The sequence below is a fragment of the Papio anubis genome, chromosome 4 (genome assembly GCF_008728515.1).
Source record: "Papio anubis isolate 15944 chromosome 4, Panubis1.0, whole genome shotgun sequence".
NCBI lineage: Eukaryota > Metazoa > Chordata > Mammalia > Primates > Cercopithecidae > Papio > Papio anubis.
In genome coordinates this window covers 156542582-156567797 of record NC_044979.1, presented here as the reverse complement: position 1 = coordinate 156567797, position 25216 = coordinate 156542582, and the positions used below count along the sequence as shown (strand labels likewise).

General features: G+C 32.3%; 1 protein-coding gene across 4 annotated transcripts in view; it reads right to left on the bottom strand.

The window, feature by feature from the left end:
• Positions 1–25216, bottom strand: part of NCAM2 (neural cell adhesion molecule 2) — a 549007-nt gene that overhangs the window by 27602 nt on the left and 496189 nt on the right. For all 4 annotated transcript variants that reach the window (XM_017956502.3, XM_009202421.4, XM_017956504.3 and 1 more), the window contains exon 16: positions 6843–7047. In XM_017956502.3, coding sequence (XP_017811991.1) covers positions 6843–7047 — 205 coding nt within the window. The remainder of the gene's footprint in view (positions 1–6842; positions 7048–25216) is intronic.

Genomic DNA, 25216 nt, shown 5'->3' with positions numbered 1-25216 from the left:
TTTCAATTACTGGTGCTATTTTCTAAACATAGTGTAAAAAATACTAACTGAAAAGTGTGTGGAGTCCTAACTCAGGTATATTGTATGTCTAAAGGTAAAATGTGAAATGATAAAGATTTCCTGGAAAATATAGAGGGCCTTAGTGACCTCAGGATAGGCAAATATTTTTAAAAATAAGATAAAAAAGAGACAAAATACTAAACTACATTAGGATCAGGCACTTCTGTTCACCAGGGAAAACATTTTTTTTGTTTTTGTTTTTGTTTCTTGAGACAAAGTTTTGCTCTTGTTGCCCATCCAGGAATGCAGTGGCTCACTGCAATCTCCCCTTCCCGGGTTCAAGTGATTCTCCTGCCTCAGCCTCCTGAGTAGCTGGGATTATAGGCACCCACCACCATGCCTAGCTAATTTTTGTATTTTTAGTAGAGACGGAGTTTCACCCTGTTGTCCAGGCTGGTCTCGAATTCCTGACCTCAGGTCATCCATCCGCCTCGGCCTCCCCAGAGACAACATTTTGCCAGTTAAAAGAATCCACAAAATAAGAAAAGAAGTTATATGTAAAATTATATTTCATATGTAAATATTTTATTATATATATAATTTTCATTATACCATAAAGGTTTATCTATACTCTTAATAAATTGTATATACATGATTTATATGTATAGCCCAGGTTATGTACGTAGAGCATGTTGGATAAAAGAACACACCTACATATCAGTAAAAGAGAGACAACCTAATAGAAAATGACTAAAATGCTTGAATAAGGACTGTAAAAATAGACGAATAAAGTCATTATAAAATGATAGAGGGGTTAGTGTAAAAATAGACAAATAAGGTCATTATAAAATGATAAAGGGGTTAATTAAGCAAAGGAATATAGCAATTATAAACATGTATGCGCCCAACGTTGGAAAACCCTGATATATAGAGCGAATAGTATTTGACCTAGAGAGAAAGATCCTAACAAAATCGTAGCTGGGAACCTCAAAACCCATCTTTCAGCATTGGACAAGACATCCAGGCAGAAAATCAACAGAGAAACATAACTCATAAAATATACTGTAGACCAAATGGACCTAATAAACATTTAAAGAACATTTTATCCATGTTTTTAAGAATACACTTTCTTCTCCTCAGCACATGAAACATTCTCAAGGATAGATCATATGTTAGGCCACAAAATAATTCTTGAAAAATTCCAAAAAATTGTAATCATATCAAGCATATTTTCTGATAACAGAAAACAATAAACTAAAAGTCAATAACAAGAGGAACTTTGGAAACTATAGAAACTCATGGAAATTAAAAAATATATATGCTCCTGAATGACCATTAAGTCAATGAAATTAAGAAGGAAAATTAAAAATTTCTTGAAACAAATGATAATGGAAACACAACATACCAAAACCTATGGGATTCTGCAAAAGTAGTACTAAGTGGGACATTACAGCAATAAACATCTACACCAAAATAGCAGAAAAACTTTAATTAAACAACCTTACAACGCATCTTAAAGAACTGGAAGAGCCAAAGCAAGCCCAACCCAAAATTTTCTTCTTAGTAGAAGAAAATAAATAACAAAGATTGAGCGGAAATAAATAAAATTTAGACTTAGAAAACCTAAAGATAAAAAAGTGATTTTTTTCACAAGATAAAAAAATGATAAATCTTTAGCCAGACTAAAAGACACATGATTGAAATAAGTAAAATTACAGGTGAGAAAGGAGACATAAGAACTGATATCACAAAAATTCAAAAAATCATGGCTGGTCACAGTGGCTCATGCCTGGGAGGCCCTGGGAGGTCACTTTGGGAGACCAAGGTGGGCAGATCAGTTAAGGTCAGGAATTCGAGACCAACTTGGCCAGTATGGTGAAATCCCCTCTCTACAAAAATACAAAAATTAGCTGGGGATGGTGGTGCGTGCTCTTAGTCCCAGCTACTCAAGAGGCTGAGAGGCAGGAGGATCACCCGAACCCAGGAGGTGAAGGTTGCAGTAAGCCGAGATCACACCACTGCACTCCAGCCAGCCAACAGAGCAAGACTTAATCTCAAAAAAGAAAAGTCATTAGGGAATATTAAGAGAAACTATATGCAAAGTGGGAAACTAGATAAATTCCTAGACACGTACAACCTACCAAGGCTGAACTATAAAGAAATCCAAAACCAAAATAAATAATGGGATAGAAGCAGTAATACAAAATCTCCCATTAAAGAAAACTCCAGGACCTGATGGGTTGACTTACAAATTCTACCAAACATCAAAGAGGAACTAATACCAATTCTACTCAAACTCTTCAAAAATATTGAGGAAGTGGGAAAACTCACAAACTCATTCTATAAAGTCAACGTTACCTTAACATCAAAACTAGACAAAGACACAACTCAAAAGGAATGCTACAGGACTACAGGCCAATATCTCTGATGAACGTAGAATGCAAAAATCTTCAACAAAGTATGAGCAAACTGAGCGCAACAACACATTGAAAATATCATTCACCTTGATCAAGTAAAATTCATCCCAGGGATTCAAGAATGGTTTAACACATGCAAATAAATAAATGTGATACATCATATCAACAGAATGTAAGCAAAATAAAATGTATAATCCTTTCAATTTATGCTGAAACTGCTTTCGATAAAATGCATCAATTCATGCTAACAACTGTCAAAAAACTGGGTACACAAGTAACATAGACACTTCAAGACAATTAGAGCCATACATGACACATTTACAACTAGTATCATACTGAACCAGGAAAAATGGAAAGTCTTTCCTCTAAGATCTGGAACAAGACAAGGATGTCTACTTTCACCACTGGTATTAACATAGTACTGCACGTCCTAGCCAGGGTAATTAAGAAAGATGAAGAAATAAAACACATCCAAAGTGGAAAGGAAGGAGTCAAATAATCCTTCTTATGATGATAGATCTTATATTTAGAAAATGCTAAAGACTCCACCAAAAAACTATTAGAACAAAGAAATATATTCAGTAATGTTTCAGGATACAAAATCAGCATACAATAATCAGTAACATTTCTACATGTCAACAGGAAACAATTTGAAAAATAGACCAATAAAGTAATCCCATTTATAAAAGCTCAAATAAGTTGAAATACCTAGGAATGAACTTAAGCAAAGAAGTAAAAGATCTCTACAATGAAAATGATAAAACATTGATGAAAACTTGAAGATGACACAAAAATTAAAAGGTATTTTATGTTTGTGGATTAAAAGAATAAATATTGTTAAAATGTCCATACTACTCAAAGAAATCTACAGATTCAATGCAATTCTTATCGAAATACCAACGACATTCTTCACAGAAATAGAAAAAAAAGTCATAAAATGTATATGGAAACACAGAGGACCCAGAAGAGCCACATTACCTAACTTCAAATTATACTACAGAGGTATAATAAACAAAAAAGCATGTTACTGGCATAAAAACAGACACCAAGTGAAACAGAGTAGAGAACCCAGACACAAACCCAGGCATTTACAGTAGAGTTATTTTTAACACAGCTGCCAAGAATATACATTGGAGATAGGGAAGTCTCATCAATAAATGGTACTGGGAAATCTGGACATCCATATGTAGAAGAATGATCGTAGACCCCTATCTCTTGCCATATACAAAGAACAAATAAAAACAGAATAATGACTTAAATCGAAGACCAAATCTATGAAAGTACTAGAAGAAAACATGGGGGAAACACCTCAAATCATTGATCTGGGCACACATTTCTTGAGTAATACCCCTCAAGCACAAACAAAGCAAACACGGACAAATGGGGTCACACCAAGCTGAAAAACTTCTGACACTGAAGGAAACAATTAACAAAGTGAAGAGACAACCCACAGAATAGGAGGATATGTTTATAAAGTACCCATCTGACAAGGAACTAATAACCAGTACATGCGAGCAACTCAAACAACTCAACAGAAAACAAAACAAAACAAATAATCCAATAAAAAATGAGCAAATGATTTGAATAGACATTTCTCTCAAAAGACAACATACAAATAGCCACAAGTATACAAAAAATGCTCAGTATCATCAGAGAAATGCAGATCAAAACTATAATAAGATATCATCTCATCCCAGTTAAAATGGATTTTATCCAAAAGACAGGCAATAATGAATCCAGATGAAGATGTGAAGAAATGAAAACCATTATACACTTGTGGATTAGTGGGAATGTAAATTAATATAGTCACTATGGAGGACAGCATGAAAGTTCCTCAAAAAACTAAAAATAGAAACTACCATATGATCCAGTGATTCCTCTGCTTGGTATATGTACAAAAGGGATTGAAGAGACATTTGCATTCCCATGTTTATTGCAGCAATATTCAGAATAGCTAAGATATGAAATTGACCTAAGTGTCCATGAGTGGATGATGAATGGATGAAAATTGGGTACAAGCACAGTGGAAAATCATTGGTGGAAACATTGATGGAACTGGAGAAAATTGTTAAGAGAAATAAGTCAGTTGCGGAAAGAAAAATATTGTGTGTTTTCATTCATATGTGGGAGCTACAACAACAACAACTTAAACTCACGGAGAAAACAATACTTGTTACCAGAGGCTAGCAAATGTAACAAGGAAGGGGGAATGGGGGATTAAGTAGGAACACTTAATGGGTATAAAAATACAGTTCAATAGAATGAATAGGATTCAGTGTCATATTCAGTGTCACATATTCAGTGTCACAATAGATTGACAATAGCCAAAAATAATTTATCACATATTTAAAAATAACTAAAAGAGTAGAATTGGAATGTGTTGCTAGCACAAAGAATTGATAAAGTTTGAAGTGATAGATACCACAATTACTCTGATTTGATCACTACATATTGTATGCCCGTATCAAAATATCCCATAGCCAACAAGTATAAACTCATTTATGTAAAGTATAAAAACAGGAAAATCTAATCTATGGTGCTATGAAGTCAGGATAATGCTTAGCATGAGATTGAATAGGGACAGGAAAGGAGATGTAAATAATAAAGTTCTTTTTCTTGATTTGAGCATTAAAAATGGGCTTGCTTAGCTTGTCAATATTTATTAAACTGTACACTGATAATAGCTAAGCCTTTTTTAATATTATACTTCCATGAGAGTAAAAATGTTAAAACGATTAGCAAAAATAGAAAAATATGTTAAAAAAACATATCTATTTTGGCATATATTTTAAAAGCAAAAACTTTCAAGTAAAAACTTTTCAAATAAAAGTAGTATCTTTAAAATTTAAGGTGTAAATGACACCATGGAACAAAATTATATGATAAAGCAAAGACAAGTGAGTCTATAAAACAGTATGAGACCTTCCATGCTTCCATATATGCATAGAAAAAGAATAGAAATTATTCAACACTAAAAAAGAATCAGTCCTTGAAATAAAAAAACATGAATGGTCTTAATACAACATTTTTGAAGATGTCAGATACAGAAGGGTAGATATCGTACGAATCCACTTATATGAAGTTCCAAAATAAGCAAAAACGATCTATGGTGAAAAATCAGTAATAGTAGTTGCCTGGGTGGGGGAGGTTAATGTGGGTTGACTGGATAAGGAAATGAGAGAACTTCCAGAGAGTGGTGGTAAGGTTCTGAATTGTGATACGGTTTTGCGTTACACATATAAAAACATTTGTCAAAACTCTTCAACTGAAACATTTGGTGCATTTCATTCTGTGGCTTTACTTAAATAAATGAAAACACATTTTAGACTCTATGTAATGATATGCAGGCTGAATTAGGTGGGGGTTATGTGTTGATTTTTTGAAATTCAAGAAAATATAATGGATTCAAGTATGAATAAACATATGACAAAATATCCCAAAATGTTAATTATGGAACCCACCTGGTTGGTATATGGTTGTTTGTTGTAAAGTCTTTCAGCACTTTTGTATGTGTTAGAAAAAGTATGCAGTAGACAGGACTTAAGGTTGAAAATAATAATAAAGGGAATGTCTTGAACTCTTAAGACTGTTTATTTTTTGATTGCTGTGTTTAACACACACATGTACATGTATACAAACCTACACATAACACACAAATGTGTGTGCATATGCTTGGGTATGATTTCCTGTGCTTGCTGAATTTTTTGCATTGATCATATTCTACTTTCAAAGTTAGATCCATATCTATGTAAAGACAAACAAAATAAAACAAAATGGAAATACTAAAACATCGTAATTTCCCTTTTACAGGACAAAATATTTTCTAAAAAATCGATCTACATATTTTCTTGAAAATTATGTTCTGCTTAAGTAAATAGAACTACACAGAGACCTCCAAATTCTAAAATGTAATTAACTTTTGATCAAATTTTAGAATAGTATATTCAGAATCTGTAATATTGTATTTTATAGCACATATAATATTTTCTATACAAAAAATCATGAAGCATATTGTAGTCACACCTTACATTTGTAGAAGTTGCCATAATTTTGTTGTTTTTAACTCAGTTCAATTGAGTTTTTAGCTCAGATTATTGTTGAAGCCTTTCTTTTATTTAATATAAACAAAACCAGTGGGGTAAATCAAAATGGAATACATTTGCACAACTGTCCATTCATCTATATGTTTATCATCTATAAATCATGGCAGTGATTCTTTTTAGTGAAGCTCCCATTTTGAATAAACTGTTGTCCAAGTCACTTTGCTCTATGCTATATAGTTTTAAGGTCAGAGAGCAGGCACTGCAGTGTGCAATGTTGCATAATCAAACACTACCCTATTTCAAAAAAAGCCCTCAGGTAAAGCCCTCAAGCTTGACTGTGGCACTTGTTGAATATGACATGATGTAGATGCTTGATACTCACAGGTATGCAGCTTTTCCTTCTTCGAGTTCTTTACTTTTGCCACTGGAGCCACTTTTCTTTCCACACATCCTCCTAGTGATGCACATCAGCAACCCACATTGCCGAATAAAGAAGCAGCTGACGTCTGTTACCACAAGAATTAGAAGAAGTGCAGCAACTCCCAGGCCAATGACTGCTCCAAGCCCAAGACCATTAAAAAGCGTGTCTTAAAAAGCAAAATAAAAATAAAAATAAAAATAAAGTATTAAACCCCTAAATTAGAAAATATTAGATGATTATTTTTAAAATAAATCTTATCCAGTAATTCAAGAGACAGAATAAAGTCACAGTAACTGGCAGAATTCAATTTCATGATTGTTGACACCTATTCCCTTGTTTCAAATAATATTTTAAGCAATTGATGTGTTAATTATGTGACTATCTTTTTCAAACTTTTTTTTTTTTATTAACAAAGAAAAAGCGTCTAAGTGCCTCTTTTTTTAAATATAGTTCTTGAATCCCTGTGGGAAAGATAATAAATATTATCATATCCCTAAATGTACTTTATCAGAAAATGACACCCATTAATAGATCATCACAATGTTAAAAGAAAATTATAGTCAAAACTTCTGCGAAAAGTGTTAAATAGATCTTCTGTATGAGATTATGTCAGTTTTAAAAGTTAAACTTGTAAATGGATGGTTCTGAGCGCTTTGCTTTATCAGAGAATGTATTTAAATATACCTTTCTATGAATATTGTAGGAATCATCATTTTGCAAGAAATGGCTTACCTGTATTTCTCCAGTTAATATTTTAACAAATATGTTAGATTAGAGGCAACTTTTCATAGCTATGGTATTTATGACCCCTTGTTAGTTCCTATCATGAGAAGGTAGGAGAAGATAGAAACCACTTTTCTTTGGTATATTGGTTGCAGGAAATCCCAAAACACATAAAGAAAGTAACCGGGAAAGAGGCGAATGGAAGGAAGGTGAAGTATTCTGACTGATAAAATTGAAATGTCAAGTGCAGCAAGTAGTAATGAAGATGAATCAAGTGTTACGTGTTTGTAGTAGAATCTGTGGGTAGACTCCACAGCTATAACAATATGGATCAGAAAATAAGGACAATATAAAGAAATAAATTAAACTGATGATAATGTATTATCTAGAAGAAAAAGAAACATAATTTATAGGCATTCAAAATGATTCTTAACACATATGTTAAGAATTAGCTTGCATAACGGTTTAGTCCTTTTTGTGTGTGTGTGTGTGTGTGTGAAGTCTCGCTCTGTCTCCCAGGCTGGAGTGCGGTGGCGCGATTTCAGCTCACTGCAAGCTCCGCGTCCCAGGTTCACGCCATTCTCCTGTCTCAGTCTTCCTACTAGCTGGGACTACGGGTGCCGCCGCCACGCCCGGCTAATTTTTTGTTTTTTTTTAGTAGAGACGGGGTTTCACCGTGTTAGCCAGGATGGTCTCGATCTCCTGATCTCGTGATCCGCCCACCTCGGTCTCCCAAAGTGCTGGGATTACAGGCGTGAGCCACCGTGCCCGGCCCAGTTTAGTCTTTTTAATGACAAAATACATTTATTACTCAGCATAGTAACTGCATGTTCAAATATGTAACTGATGTGAAACACAGGCGACAGATACAGGTATAGATGTAAATCTGAATTGTGAGAAAACCACTCCTGAAAAAATATGTATATAAAACAAAGTTTTCCTATGTGATATTTTTAAACTTAGGTTTAATATTTTAATAATGACTTGAAGAAATAGTGATCCAAAGGAATCAGAACAACTGCTAACATACAAAAGCAACCACTAGCAGGTTGACTTTGAGTATGTCAGACTTGTCTGAATACTAGTTCTGTAGGATGACTGAGTGTCATGTCTACATTATTTTATTTATTTTTCCAAAAATAGGTTTAAGTTTTTTTTTCTTATCATTCTAAAAGCAAGCAGCACAGTTTTGAAAAAAAAAAAAAAATCATTCAATTTGTGACATAGTGGCCTGGCACTTCACCCGGGCAACTTTGTGGTTCACATTTGCAAATATACTTCTACAATGTCATCATGATATGGCAAATGAGAATTACTTAGGGACCGAATTAACAAATTTAGAATGTTCATGTCCGAGAAAGTATAATTTTTATTGAAATTATTTTGCTTCTCATGAAGAAAAACTAGTAATAAACACAAGGTAGTGTGAAAAAAATAATGTATTTATGTCAATTTCAGTATCTCTTTTCTATACCAAATTTTAACATGCTACTTAGATGGTGACAGTTTAGTAAAATTGCTTAGCTAGTATCCGGGAATATTTCTGGTTTCGACAGAACTATTATCTTTGCACATGAAACCGCTTGAGGAATGACTAGAGAAAGAATCGTATTTTTTCAGCCATGGGGATTTAATTTTTTTTTTTTATTTTGAAAAATCTCAATAAACAAGTGTAGAATGAGATTCCAAAGATTAGATATCATTTTTTCAAAGGTATATCTCTATGCAAGATTTAAAAAAGAACTATTTCCTCACACTACAAAAATAACATATCAAGCAAACTAGGATTTCCATTTGCAGTTAAAAAAATCATGGTATGTATTTTCTTCCATTATCCATTTCCAAATATAAATGATTCACTTCTGAATCTATCATTACAATACAGTGAAGTCAACTTACCTATGAAAAATATTTGATTGTATGAAAATACAATATTTTCTTCAATATTCAAATGTATTCATTTTAGATATGTTGCACATTACTCAACAACTAAAGCTCAGGAAAAAAAATTGGAAAAAAATGTATAATTCTGGTTTAGCCCTGGTGTATACATTTACTTGATGATCCTATTGGTTTGAACTGATCACTCTTCTGCTACTTCATTTAGGTTCTTCACACATGCAGACATAGTTCTAGGCAATAAATCCTATAGATCAATGACAATATATATTATTTATTAAACAAATTCCCATTTACCTTTCCTAAGTATGAAGAGTCGTGCTTTGTTCTTAAAAACACTGCATCAGGAGTAAGAAATGACTGGTTTCATCACTTACCATCATTAACTTTTGGGGTAAGCCATTTAATATCTCTAAGACTGAAATGCCTCTTTATTAAAATGGAAACAGTTATAATAAAAATAACAACCAAAAATAGGTCACAGGTTTGTTGAGAAGATTGCTGTGAATGTGGTAATGTACTTAACCTCCAGCACTTACTGCCCAAAGTTAAAATTTAACAAGTATTGCTTATAATTATTGTTTTAATATTATAAAATTCTAGAGAAATGATATTTAAATTAAAAATTTTCTAATGTTAAACATTAAACTATTCTGTAAACATATCTTTTCAGCAGTAATCTAAAGTAGAAAAGTATTTCGTATTAAGTAATGATTATTCTCTTGAGGCTACAGTGACTGTTTTTTAAAAAATAATTCAGATTTGGCTAGTTAGCTTTTAAATGACAAATACTTCATTCTGTGACCTTTTTAGCATTAAACTAGTATAATGATGTGCTACACTTTTAACTTTAGAAAAGCTTTCAGAGAAATCATATATGTAAAACATCTTCATTTTTTTGGCTTAAACAAAAGAGATTTATTTCCTAACAGTTATGGCGGTTTAGAGTATGAGGTCAAGGTACCAGCATGATTGGATTCTGGTGAGGGCTCCTTTCCTGGCTTTGCAGACGGCTTCCTTCTCACTGTGTGATGACTTGTGGGACAGACTCAGAGAGAGCTCTCTCTTTTCCTTTTCTAATCAAGTCATTGATCCCATCAGATTAAGATCCTACTCTTTTTTAACTATAACTGCCTCCTAGGAGCCCTATCTTCTTATGGTGAAGAATTGCTAAAATATTAATAGCTAGTACTTTTTTCTATATACAGAAAATTAAACTTTATAAGCTTATTACAATTTTTGTAGGTTACTCGAAGTTATTTTTATGAAAAAATAAGTATCTTTTTGTCATTGCAGTGGATAGAAGTGAACTTCAAATAGGTTTATGTTGAAAATAGAGTAAGATCTAGTATTTAACAACACAACAGGGTGACTATAGTCAATAATAATTACACATTTAAAAATAACTACAAGAGTTCAATTGGATTATTTGTAACAGAAAAGATAAATGCTTGAGGTGATGGATGCACCATTTACCCTAATGTGATTATTACACACTGTACGCCTGTATCAAAAGTTCTCACACACCCCAGTAATATACAAATGTACTATTCTCTGAAAAAAAAATTTAAAAATAGGTTTATAAGTTTTGTCTTTTGAAAGTTATGTATATGTATATACATACTATATATATTAAATTTCACCTTGAGGATGTATTTAAATGCTTATACTTTCTTATATCTCATGAGGTTAGGCTGTTATAACTCTAAAAGTTAAATATTCTAATTATTTTCTGTCACCAATTTACTCTGGCATAAAAAGTCCACTGTTTGTACTCTGGATGTTTCACAGATAAAACCATAAGCACATATGAAATGACATCATTAAGATTTGGGAACTACTAATGATGTATTTTCACAATAACATCCAGAAAGTTCATTTTTATTAGTTAATTGTGGTTTTTTAATTTAGCAAATCAAACCTGAGCATAAGTAATAATTTAAATAATTTTAAATCCATTTTTTATTTTTAAGATCATCAGGATACTTCCACTTATGACTTATGGTGTAATTTTTATGGTAACTTTATAAGGTAGGAAAACAATATTATCAGTTGTAATTTAGATACAAGAAAACTGAGATCCAGAGAGGTCATTGGCCTAAGTCACATACTAACCCCTAAAATTAGAACTGTACAAGCGAATCACTAATTGACTCCAAGTTGTATTTTCTTTTTGCTTTTTTTCTTTTTTTGAGACGGAGTCTTGCTCTGTCCCCCAGTCTGGAGTGCAGTGGCCCAATCTCAGCTCACTGCAAGCTCCGCCTCCCGGGTTCACGCCATTCTCCTGCCTCAGCCTCCTGAGTAACTGGGACTACAAGCGCCGCCACCACGCCCAGCTAATTTTTTGTATTTTTAGTGGAGACGGGATTTCACCGTGTTAGCCAGGATGGTCTCGATCTGCTGACCTCGTGATCCACCCGCCTCAGCCCCCCAAAGTGCTGGGATGACAGGCGTGAGCCATTGCGCCCGGCCTCCAGGTTGTATATTTTTTGTACTTGTGTTAGAGTCAACATTTTTCCTTGGATATTCACCTTCGAATAATGAAAAGATATGGATAAAATACAGAACAGCAAATATATTAAAATATGTATTATTCTTATAGAAAAATGTCAATATCCATATATCTTTACTATTAGCAGAGGTACAACTATTTAACAACTATTTAAATGAAATACGTCAATGGAAATTATTTATCTAACTTATATTCCTGCTTTAAGCTTCGTCTTTAGTGATCATTTTATATTGCTGTTATGAAAAATGAGCTTCATATCATAATTGCATAAGAATGAATAATTTAGAAAACAAAAAGTTAAAAGTATATTTGGTTTATATTTTACTATTAAAAGCAACTGTGAGAATCAGTTTCCCTCTGAGCTGCATTTTCTCTAACCCTATGACATTTGGAAATTGACTTACTAAATCTGTTTCCCCATATCTTCGTGTAATTGCATTCAAATTTTCAGCCAAACATAAAATCAAAGTATTAAAATACGAGAAACCAAGCTTCATTCAAATGTCTTATATACAGCAGTCCCTCCTTAATCAGTTTTGCATTCTGTAGTTTCGGTTATCTATGGTCAACTGTGGTCCAAAAATATCAAATGGAAAATTCCAGAAGTAAACAATTTATAAAGTTTGAATTCCAGGCCATTCTGAGTAGTGCAATGAAATATCTTGCTATTCCTCTCTGTCATGACAGGGACACAAATCATCCCTTTATCGTCTGTGTTATCTACACCACCCACCTCTTGGTTACTTATGAGCTGTTTCAGCCCTTATATTGTCACAATCTCAAAGCGTTCATGTTCAATAACCCTTATTTTACTTAATAATGGCCCCTTAGCCAGATTAGCAATGCTGGCAAATTGTTGTAATTGTTCTATTTTAATAACAGATATTATTGTTAACTTACTGAGCCTAACTTATAAGGTTTATCATAGGTATGTATGCAGAGGAAAATCTGTGTATGTAGGGTTAAGTACTATCAGAGGTTTCAGGCATCCACTGAGAGTTTTGGAATGTATCTCTGGCTAAAGCAGGGATTATTGTATGTGTCTTTTCATGTTTTTGTTGTATAAATTAAATCCCAACTGGAATATTAAATTATTTGTCCATTAAGTGTATTATATTTGATAATACTAGCTTTTCAAACACCACTATTAGATTCGTAAAACTAGCCATGCTTTTTGACGCCTTATGTAGTTCAATGTTTTATTTAACCTTTTTCTATGTGCATGTATAATCTTCTCCAGGTAGATTGAAAATTAATTTCAGGACATGGAAAGCTGCAATAAAGACATGGAGAAAAAATTCAAAGAGTCCTAAGATGGTGATTGGTTGCTGTTTCCAGAATACTGGTAGCTATTTTTGTAAGAGATATTGTTGGATGCAGAAGGCAAGTAGGTTAAGCATATGAAAAGAAAGAAAAGAGAAGACATTAAATAACTCTGATTGGTGTTGATGATATTACTACGTATCTTTCCACATTAGAGATAAGTCTACATGACTCTTAATTATATCTGCTTACTTCGCCTTTTCTAGTATAATATACTCCCTAACATCAAATGATATATGGAAAATTTTGGCATAAATCTATAGCAAATACATACATATGTAATGAGGAAAAACTAAAGAAGATTTAAAAAATCCCCTGCAACTTGAAATTCTATCTGGTCATATATAATCATGGGGGAAGTTTCAGTTTGCTTTGTAGATTAAGATCAATAGAAATGAATTCAACAATAGTTTTGTGGAATCTTATGAAATGAAATTAAGTTCAGGTTATTCTAAAAAATACTCTTCAAAATTACCTCAAATTTGAATCATTTAAATAGTGGAGCATTAATCCTACAATTAAATAAATTTGATATATTGATAGAACATTGAGAGAATTAATAACCGTTCTTTAGAGTTTCAAAAAAATATTTTTAGAAATTATCCATTATAAAACATACCCAAAAAGTATCTTCTTTGAGAGGCATGTGTACAGTTCAAAGTTTCACTAACTTCTATCCAAATGGCTTGAGAAATACTTAATACAAAGTGTCAAAATGTTGAAAACATTAAATTTACTTAACAGAGTCAAGCAAAATAACTAGGCAAAATTTCTCTCATAAAATACTTCAGGCAGTAGAAATGTTCCCTCCAGGGGATATAGTCTTTGTAAATATTTGGAGGGTATCTAATTACTCTCATTTACCAATTTCTAGGAAATTTATTATCAGTGTTGGACTTCATAGGCATACTTCTCAAAATATTGCTGATTTGGATTTGAATAGCTTTCTAAATTACTGAAGTAAAACTACCATGATTATAATTTTTAATATTTGAATTTGGTATACTGAAACTTAAAAGGCAATTTCTCAAAAATTACAAGAACACAGTCAATTAGTCTTGTTTTGATTGCATTTCTGGTGTGGAGAAAGGGGGAGCAAGCATCTTTCTGCAGCAGGGCTCCATCTAGGTCAGAATTGTCAGCTACTTAAGAAGTCAAACATCTGGATAATCTAAAGACTTCTGCAGCTACATAGCAAAAAAAAAGAAGGAACATTAATCCATGTGTGCTTCACAAATATTGACTGACTGCCTAATAAAATAGTGCAGAATCAGAAGGGTTGCCTAAAATTTACTAAAATAGAATTAATAAAATTAACGTAACTCTTTAGAATTATTATACTTCAATTTAAGTCCACATTTACTTAGGAAGCATTATAAATTCCCTTATATAATTTCATCCATTGGATAACAAAAGACATGACAAAGGAGCTAAGGGATATGATATTTGTATTAACAAGGGCATACCAGTAATAGTAAGAAATGTTAACATTATGGCAAAAATTTTGCATTATGGAAGATACATTCTGAGATAATACATAGCTTTAAAGAAAAATGCACTGCACTAATTTAAAAGCCAATGAACATTTCTGAGGTTTACACAATGCTTCTTGTTGTGTTATGTTAGGCAAGCAGTCTACCAAGATTACCTATTCCTTATAGACCTGAATATGATATTAAATTGATAAATTAAATGTTTGTTTTGTGGCATTTTCCCTAGAATTCCCTTGAATATACAAAGAGTAAAATGTAGTTCAAAGAGTCAATGTGTAGTAGAATGTAGAAAGAGCCAATCAAAGCAGACTAGACTGGGTGAGCAAAATACTGTTTAAAAATAATTTTTTTAAATTAAATGCTCACAGCTTTAAAAATGGTGGGGATATTGAGAAAAAACTGTATTCATAATATTCCTCCAGTATAAAATCAAACAGCATCCTTTACATTTCTTAACAGAAGCCACTTGTCAAGAAATAAAATAGTACTCTTCAACATTATGGAGTTGTGTAGAGAGATGTCTTATATTAACGAAACTTCCTATTTTCTACAGGGAAGACCACACTTGTTAGTCACAAACTTACTTACAAAATAGTTTAAATGAGTTAAGATTCATTCATATTTGGACTTTGATAGACTTCTCTCAGTTAAACTACATAGATAATTAGAAATATATGTATATATGTTATCTTTATATATTTGTGGGTGTTAAGAAAAAAATTATTCCAAAATATTTATCTTTATATATTTGAAAGAACATGACTTTCAGTTCATATTTGCATGTGTTGTAATTACAGGTATAAAAAAAGGAAAATGAAAATTTTGATTCATGCAACTTATAAAATTCACTGAATTTTATATGGAACCACTGATATTAGCAATCTGAGCACAATGCAACACTATTTCCATTTCTCTGAACTGGTTTCCCTTCTGCATCACGCCTGGGGCAGAGGAGGGTGGGGCTCTTGCATTTTTGCTACCTAGAGTGCAACCCTAAATGGATAGATTTATTCAATTTTAATTCACATTAAAACTCCCCATTTGAAAGAAGTGTTTGAACTTTTGAGGTCTCCAATTTCTAGTCAATACTCTTTTAACTGTATCAATTAGAGAAAAAAGAGAAAAATCATTGCAAATTTCAGTAGCAAGGATATTAAAAATAACATTTGACATTCATTCAAAATTAAAAAAAAATAAACAGCACACTCAACAGCAACCGTGATTGAATTTTATATTCTTCCTTCCTTCTAGAAAACTTTTAAAATTGTTTCCGGTATATGCCTAGAGAAGAGTATATGCTTCCAAGATGAGTGTTTTTATTTTAAATTATAAACTGGTAGTATTTTATAATATACATTGAAATATGTAATGCACATTATAAAACAGATAAATAAAAAGATGAGTTAATATAAATGCACTTGGAAATTCTAACATTTTAAATCTTCAGGGTGAATTACATTTTTCACCCATTTTGTGGCCCATGTAATACAATTGGAAATATCTAAATAATGTTGTTGTTTCATTCTCAGTTTCTTTATTGGTAAAATGGTGATGTACATATCCAGTTATCTTAATGAAAATGGTCTTTTAGGCTCAAGCAGGAAAGTCCTTTGGGAATTCCAAATCATTATACATATATGTTATTATTTCATTTGTTAAACCTATTATTCTAAAAACATTCAATTTAGAGTAGCTTCTTGTTATTTGCTTATAGTATTTTTTTTTTTAAAAAAAACTAGACCTTCTCCACTTTTATCCAAAACCTTCCTAGATTTTAGTAAGTACAAACATTTTGTTTTAAAAGTTATTGTTATTGGCCAGGCACAGTAGCTCACACCTGTAATCCCAGCATTTTGGGAGGCTGAGGAGGGCAGATTATGAGGTCAGGATGTCGAGACCATCCTGGCTAACACGGTGAAACCCTGTTTCTACTAAAAGTACAAAAAATTAACTGGGCGTAGTGGCACGTGTCTGTAGTCCCAGCTACTTGGGAGGCTGAGGCAGGAGAATCACTTGAACACGGGAGGTGGAGGTTGCAGTGAGCCAAGATCGCGCCACTGTACTCCGGCCTGGAGCGAGACTCTGTCTCAAACAAACAAACAAACAAAACATTATTGTTTTCGTGTTTAATATGTTATCTTCATTAAGGCCTAAGGCTTCAGATCATTTCCATCCTTCTACTTTTAGCTATGCATTTTACTGTGACCAGAATAAACAAGTTTTTAAAATTTTTAATATTATTCCTTTTTTTATTTGTTCACTTCTTATACAGCAAATTTTGTTTTTGGTCATTGCTGTATTCCTAACTGCCACTTTAAAATATTTCTTCATCTTTTTAAAACTGATGTGAAGATGGAGGAAGTCCATATCATTTACAAATGCTCTTATTGTCACTCATATATGACTTTGGCTTTTGCTCAGTTTTGAGATAAGGAGATATTGAGTTTTGGGAGGCATTCTCTTCTTCTATTATTCATTTTGCCCTCTAGTACCTTATTATGTCTTTGTGATCATTAACATATTTATTGTATTATTATTTTGTCCAATATTTTAGATCAATTCATCTTCATTGTAATAAAACATAAAGATTATAACTTTTAAAAGATTGTTACAAAGTGAATCAAAATCACCTCCCCAAAATAAAGACTGTACTTCTTTTGTGTTCCAATCTTTTACTCTGGTATGTCTCGGTTCCCTCTGGGCAGCTCAGAGTATTCATGAGATTATAAAAAGGCATTACATTTTTCAGCTCCTTGACAAAATGCACTTATTAGCAACTTTTTAAAGTTCACTCAAGTTCACAGTCATCAGATATGAAACTGCTTACAGAAATAATTGAATGAGAGCTGTATGGGTACAACATGTAATCTCCTGTATTTTTCAATGAATAATTTGAAAAGAAAAAGTATGTAATGCTAGTAATGGCTGTGATGGCTGTGAAAAGAGCATTGTTATCCATGAAGGGAAAACTGCAAAGAGTATCTTTTTGAGAGACTAAATTCTATAAAAGGAGTCTTGGAATATTAAAAATAATAATACTTAAAAACATTTAAAATCAAAATTGAATTATAGTCAGGAATACAGCACTTAATTTTATGAAATTACACCAGCTTATGGATATTGTGTAGCCAGTTGGAGGGATTTTTAGTTTTTAGAACCATGCAAACGTTATTTACTCTATTTTCACATAGGTATATAATGAGTTCATTGGAACCCTTTATATATCTAGAAATAAATTATAAAAGTTTATGTTGGAGATTAATACGCTGATGTAGATTGTGTAAAACAATTTTACATAATTTTCCAGCTTTTTTGGTCCCTTACAATACTATTTAAAGCATCCACATATTATTTGGGGAATTTGAAAACTTTAGATTTTAAAAATCCTGAGTAAAATTCATCAACAATTTTCAACATTACTTAAATATATAAGAAAAGGCTAATGTTTATTTATATATGTTTTACATCCTCAGGCTATTTTTGGTACCTTTCGATAAGGTCTTTTTAATGTACCATTTTATGTGTACTTTGCTGAACAGTTTTGATATAGACATCTTATTACTTACTACCACATTTCTTTTCACAGAGTGCTCATTCTTTAGGGGGTAGATGTATGTATTTTCCAACACTTATTCTTCAATACTGAGTCTCCATTTTCCAATCATTTTGAATGTTTTGTCAAAATGTTCTGTTACACATATAAATAATTGTTTTGTAAATAAACTCAATGGCAATCTGAAATTTTCCTTCAAATCACTTCAAAATCCTAGGAAGTTTATCAGGGATTCGGAACAGTGAAAAGGTAGCACTGATAAACCATATCGTTTTCTTTGATTTTTTCTTAATATATGATTCAGGGCAAGAAAAAGTTGCTGATTGAGAATATTTGGTTAAAAACGGGGGAACTGTGAACAAGTAGATTATATGAATGGCATTTATAATTTTAAAACTGTATACCTTTTAGAATTTCAACTTTTATTTTTGATGCAGGGGGTATATATGTGCAGATTTCTTACATGTGAATATGCATGATGCTGAGGTTTGGAAGTCATATCACCCTGATAGTGAGCATACAGCCTGATTGATGGGTAGTTTTTTAACCCACACCCCATCCTCTAGTAGTCCACAATGTCTGTTGTCCCATATTTATGTCCATGTGTGCTCAATGCTTAGCTCCCAGTTATAAGTGAGAACCTGTGATATTTTGTTTTCTGTTGCTGAGTTAATTTGCTTAGGATTATGGCCTCCAGCTCTATCTATGTTGCTGCAAAGGACATGGTTTCATTATTTTTATGGCTGTGTAGTATTAGATGGTGCAGATGTGCCATATTTTCTTTATACAATCTACCACTGATAGGCACCTGGCTTGATTCCATGCTTTTGCTCTTGGACAGAATAGAAAACTCAAAATAAAGCCACACACCTACAACCATCTCACCTACAACAAGGTCAACAAAAGCAAACGATGGGGAAATAACTCTCTATTCAATATATGATGCTGGGATAACTGGCCAGCCCAACGCAGAACATTTTATCTGGATCCCTACCTTTCACCATATACAAAACTTAACTCAGAATGGATTAAAAACTTATATATAAGGCCTCGGAATGTAAAAATTCTGGAGGAAAACCTAAGAAATATTCTTCTTAACATTGGCCTCGGCAAGGAATTTTTGGCTAAATCTCCAAACGGAATCGCAACAAAAACAAAAATAGACAAGTGGGACCTAATTAAACTAAAGAGCTTCTGTATAGCAAAATAAATGGTCAACAGGGCAAAGAGAAAATCTACAGAATGGGAGAAGATATTCACAAACAATGCATCCTACAAAGGTCCAATATCCAGAATCTATGGGGAACTTAAATCATTTAGCAATAAACGAATAATCCCATTAAAGAATACACAAAGGACATGGACAGACACTTCTCAAAAAGAAGATATACAAGTGGCTATTAAACATATGAAAAAATGCTCAACATCATTAATCATCAGAAAAATGCAAATCAAAACCACACTGAGATAATATCTCACACCAATGAGAATAATCATTTTTAAAAGTCAAAAAACAACAGATGCTGGTGAGGCTGTAGAGAAAAGAAAATGCTTTTACACTGTTGATGGGAATGCAACTTAGTCCAGCCACTGTGGAAAGCAGTCTGGAGATTTCTCAAATAACTTAAAACAGAACTACCATTTGACCCAGTAATCCAATTACCAGGTATCTACCTGAAAGATACAAATCATTCCACCAAAAAGACACGTGCACTCATATGTTCATCGTTGTGCTGTACTTTGTTGAAGAGCATGTTTTCATATATATATTTTATATATATATATATATTTCACATATATATACACACATGTACACTCGATAATGTATTGGGAAGAGTAAGATATATCATTTAGAAATTAATATGCAGTGTAATTTATTGTTTACCTCTTGGCAAAAAAAAAATAATGTGAGGTTAGCAGATAGGAGGGAGAAGCATACAAATTAGTAGTCAATGGTCAAGGGAACATAATAAAGAAAATAATGTTTGAGATGGTTTTCAAAAATAAGAATCAGCTTCCCATTTGATGTAAGAAGTCCATTTTAATCTGAACATGGCTTGAATAAAAAAAGATGTATGAAACGGTGTGTGATTCTGAGATTAGAAAACATATATGGATATTAGAGGTGATTGGTGGGCGTTGGGATTTTAGTGGTGAAGGATGCTGTTAAAGAGAATGGAGCTTGCAAGTGAATTCAGTAACAAATAAATAGATCAGTCAAATCAAAATTGACAAACAGCACCAAAAACAAACTAGAAATTGTGATCATTTTCCAACAGATGGTAGGGAGTTATTGGAGGGAAGCAGAATCTGCCGCAATCGTTTGGAAAGAGCCAGAGGAGGCCTGGGCTATGGTAATGACTATTAAATGTCTGTCCAGTCTTCCTTCTCTCCTATTCCACGCCCATTTCCACACACCATATAAGAATAAGAACTCCTTGGATAATGTTTGGATTGAAGAGGTGAGGAATTAAATAGACTCAGTCTCTTATATGTGATTAGTTATTGAACTAACATTACATAATTAAGGTCTATCGGTATAATTTAAAAATAAAAACTAAAAGGCCGGGCGCGGTGGCTCACGCCTGTAATCCCTGCACTTTAGGAGGCCTAGGCGGGCGGATCACGAGGTCCGGAGATCGAGACCATCCTGGCTAACACGGTGAAACCCCGTCTCTACTAAAAAATACAAAAAACTAGCCGGGCGAGGTGGCGGCGCCTGTAGTCCCAGCTACTCGGGAGGCTGAGGCAGGAGAATGGCGGGAACCCAGGAGGCAGAGCTTGCAGTGAGCCAAGATCGCACCACTGCACTGCAGCCTGGGCGACAGAGCGAGACTCTGTCTCAAAAAAAAAAAAAAAAAAAAAAAAAAAAAAGAAACTAAATAACATAAAAATACTATTAAATTATATAATATATATGTTTATATTTATGTATAACTATTCTATATATATTTATTTGGAATGGTGTTTTAAGTAGTCCACCATGGTCACCCTGCTTTTTAAAATATCTACACAATCCCTCTTACAGTTTTAGCTATCTTTTTAGAACAATCTTATGTAATAAGTGAGCCACTAAAATATAAAGTTATTATGCTTGTATAGAAATGTTGATGAGAACTTGTCAAATTCTTGTTATCCTTTAACAGATTTTAGCAGAAGAAAAAGAATGAAAATGAGCTGTGCTTATTTTGAAAAAAATATTGGCTAAAAACAAATTCGTACATAACAGCTCTTTTGTGTAGATATTACAAAGTGCTAAAAATTTTAGAAATATTTTAAAATATCCTTTTAATAAATCTGGTACAACTGTAAACCATGACGAATTATAAAATATCTAAAGTCCTTGCACAACAAAATATCTATTATCTTAACTACACTGACATTTCAAATTATTATGTATGTTGGAACTGAGATCATTTTGGCACAAAGCTCACCAAACATGGCATAAAAGAGCATATAAAATATCTTTTGTGTTCTTTAGCTATCCATTTGAATTGCTCCCTTTGATGTTTACTATATCTCACTAACTCTAAACTTTTCCATATACTGTTTAAATTTGGTTATATGTCTGGTTGACGTTGATGGATGCAGTTTCTTTGCTATAAAACAACGAGTGTTTTTATTGATTAGTAGAAAAGGCAGCTTCAAAGATTTGCATGAATATGACCCAAACATGTATTAGCTAGTATAAAAGAACTGAATAATTTTATATTTAGTTCTTTGTTTAATCCCCTACCTGACCAATTTTATTTTTCTGTCAACATTGAAAGGCTGCTACATATATAGAAAATGAAAAATATATTTTCATTGTACAAACCGAAAATTATTTTCTTAGACTATACTACAAAATTGAAACATATCTCTATATGATTATACTCCAGTTCATATTTTATAATTTGTTTTTGAAAGTCCAAATTGTTTAATTTTCTCCAATATAAAATTCCTATTTATAGAACTTCTAAGTTTTCTAAACATGAAACAGAATAAATGAATAATGTGAGCAAATACATAGAAGATATGTATTATTTTTTTCTTGGAATCTATGGTAATATATTAAGATGTTTACAGTTTTCAGTTTGAGATACTCACTGTATGCTATCTGAGATATTTCAATTTCTGCTTAGAGCTATACAAAAAACATCAATTCTACATTATTAAAACCACATATTTTAAACATGTAGGGTTCCCTATAAATGTCTACTATTATATAATACATCTAAATTAAGACATTTTATGCTATCAGCTATCAAACTATGAAAAGACATGTAGAAACCTTAAATGCACATTACTAATTGAAAGAAGTCAATTTGCAAAGATTACATAATAGAAAATTGCGACCAAGTGACATTCTGGAAAAGGCAAACCTAAGAAATAGTAAAAAGATCAGTGATTGCCAGGAACTAGTGGAGAAAGGAGGAAGGACTAGCTGGAACACAGAGTATTTTTAGGACAGTGAATTTATTCTGTATGGTACCAAAATGGTGATACAGGTCATTATTAATTTATCCAAATCCACAAAATGTACAACACCAAGTATGCACCCTAATGTGAACTGTAAACTTTGGGTGATTACAGTGTGCCACTGTGGGTTCATCAACTGTAACAAAGGTACCACTTGGGTGTGAGATATTGATAATCAGGAAGGTTGTGCCTGACTAGGGTAGATGGTATATGGGAGCCCTCCCTAGTTTCCATTCAATCTTGGTGTAAATCTAAAAGTGTTTGAAAAACTAAAGTGTATTGAAAAGGGAAAACATGCAATGGTGATATCCCTATTACCTGCATGGAAATGGCTACTATGCCTAGATTGATTGAGGATCTCCTATAGAAACAACTTTTACTTTTCTGTCCTTTAACAACTAAAAAAACTCCACATATTAAGTGAGAAGTAACTCATATAGGTGCTTTAAATGTTTTTAGCTTCCTGTTTTTATGTAATAGAACTCAGCAGTGAACTATACCACGTCCTATTTTAGATAAATATTTTTCCCTGTTCACTTAAAACTTTCTTTCACGACTGAGTCATTTGACAGAACCATGAGTCACAGGCTACTATATAAAAATTCCATACAAATTTAATGTTTTCTACCAACACGCACTAAGAAATAGGATGTTTTTCAAGAGCCATGGGTAGTTTGCATTTCACATTACGTGTGACAGGTATATCCCATTCAGCTATTGTGAAATTATATTCTAGAAACAATAGCAAAATTTAGGTGTGTTGTTCATGGATTATTTAAAACAGAAATGCCAATTTGAAGATAATTTACTTTTTATTGAACCACATTTAAACAGAAAAAATGAAGTCCTCTATCTTGAATACTTGTTTTTAACATTTTGTTTCTCTTTGTAATATTAAATAAGAAATCAGTAGAGAAACAAACACATAGCTGCTACACAAATTATGTGTTGAAACTATTTATTTTGAATTCTTAAAATAAAAAGGATGCATATTGAGATGAAAATATCTTACTTTTAGTGGACAGTAAATAAAAATATTATCTTATACTAATTAAAAATTACCTATCTCTACCAACAATGTAAATAAATAATTTAGTAAGGTGTTATCAAAATATGTGTAAAAAACAAGAAAGTGATTAAAATTTAATTTGATATTCACTGAAAACCATAAACTTAATGTGTGCTTTTTACCTTGGTCATGGGGAAGCAGCTATACATAAAAGTTTGAGTGAGAAAGATAAAAACTGACTAATAGAAATACTGTGATTAATGGAAGAAACTGTGGTTGCTGTACACATAGCCTTTCCTCTAACACACAGGGATTTTTTGTTGTTGTTGCTCTCCACAGGCCAATCAAGAAAATAGGAAAGGAACTAGGTCTAAGACATAGGACCGTATAACTTATAGGCTGGAAATTTACTGGTACCAACTTTGATTTACTGTAATACAACAAAGATAGGAGGAAAACTGAGAATCGAAGTTGCTTGACTATATCGATGACTATTTGCTTTTTCTGATCCTCAGTTTGTTGATATAATAAAATAATAGAGTTTGGTTACAATAGCTTCAGATTTTCTCAAATCTCTTTAGTTTCTTCACAATGGCCCAGAATAGTAGGACAATAAAAAATTAATAGAGTAATATATATTTACTTTAACAGTAACCATAAAAATTCCTAAGAATTCCCAGATACCCTCCATTTGATATCATCCTATTGTCAAGGGGCTTCAGGAAAAATAAAAATGAAAATAATAAAAATAAACAACTGTTCTGGTGTATGTTTCAAACTACTATAACTATTATATCATTTAAAAGAAGTATAAATATTACAATATACAAAATTATAAATGTTGTATTAAAATTTCCATTTTGAAATATACACAAGCATGTCTCAAAAGGTGTATAATAATGTTTATATTAAAATATACATTTTGGACTGGACTGTCATGGAATAAGAGAAATTAAATATCCTCCAAAATAATCCAAATCCTGAAATGATAATTTTCTCTTTTGAATTTTGACATTATTTCATATTTATCAGGCAATGAAACATTTTGCTCTAAGAGAAAAATATGACTTTTCTGTTTATATCTATGCCAAAAGTTATTTTTACACTATAAAAGCTAATTAAATAATTTTATATTACTTATAGTATTATTCCAAAATGTCAACTCTTACTATTTTTGTTTCATACCTTTGCAGTGGATAAGCACAGAATGTTAATCATTTTCTGCAACTTTATTCATTTGGTGTCCAAAACAAAAGGACGGACTGTAGTGGATGAACCAAAGGAATCGGAGAAAAATCACTTTACGTGTTTATATTTCCTTTATGGACTTTTGCTAGCAGTGGAGACTAGTTAATAATCTTT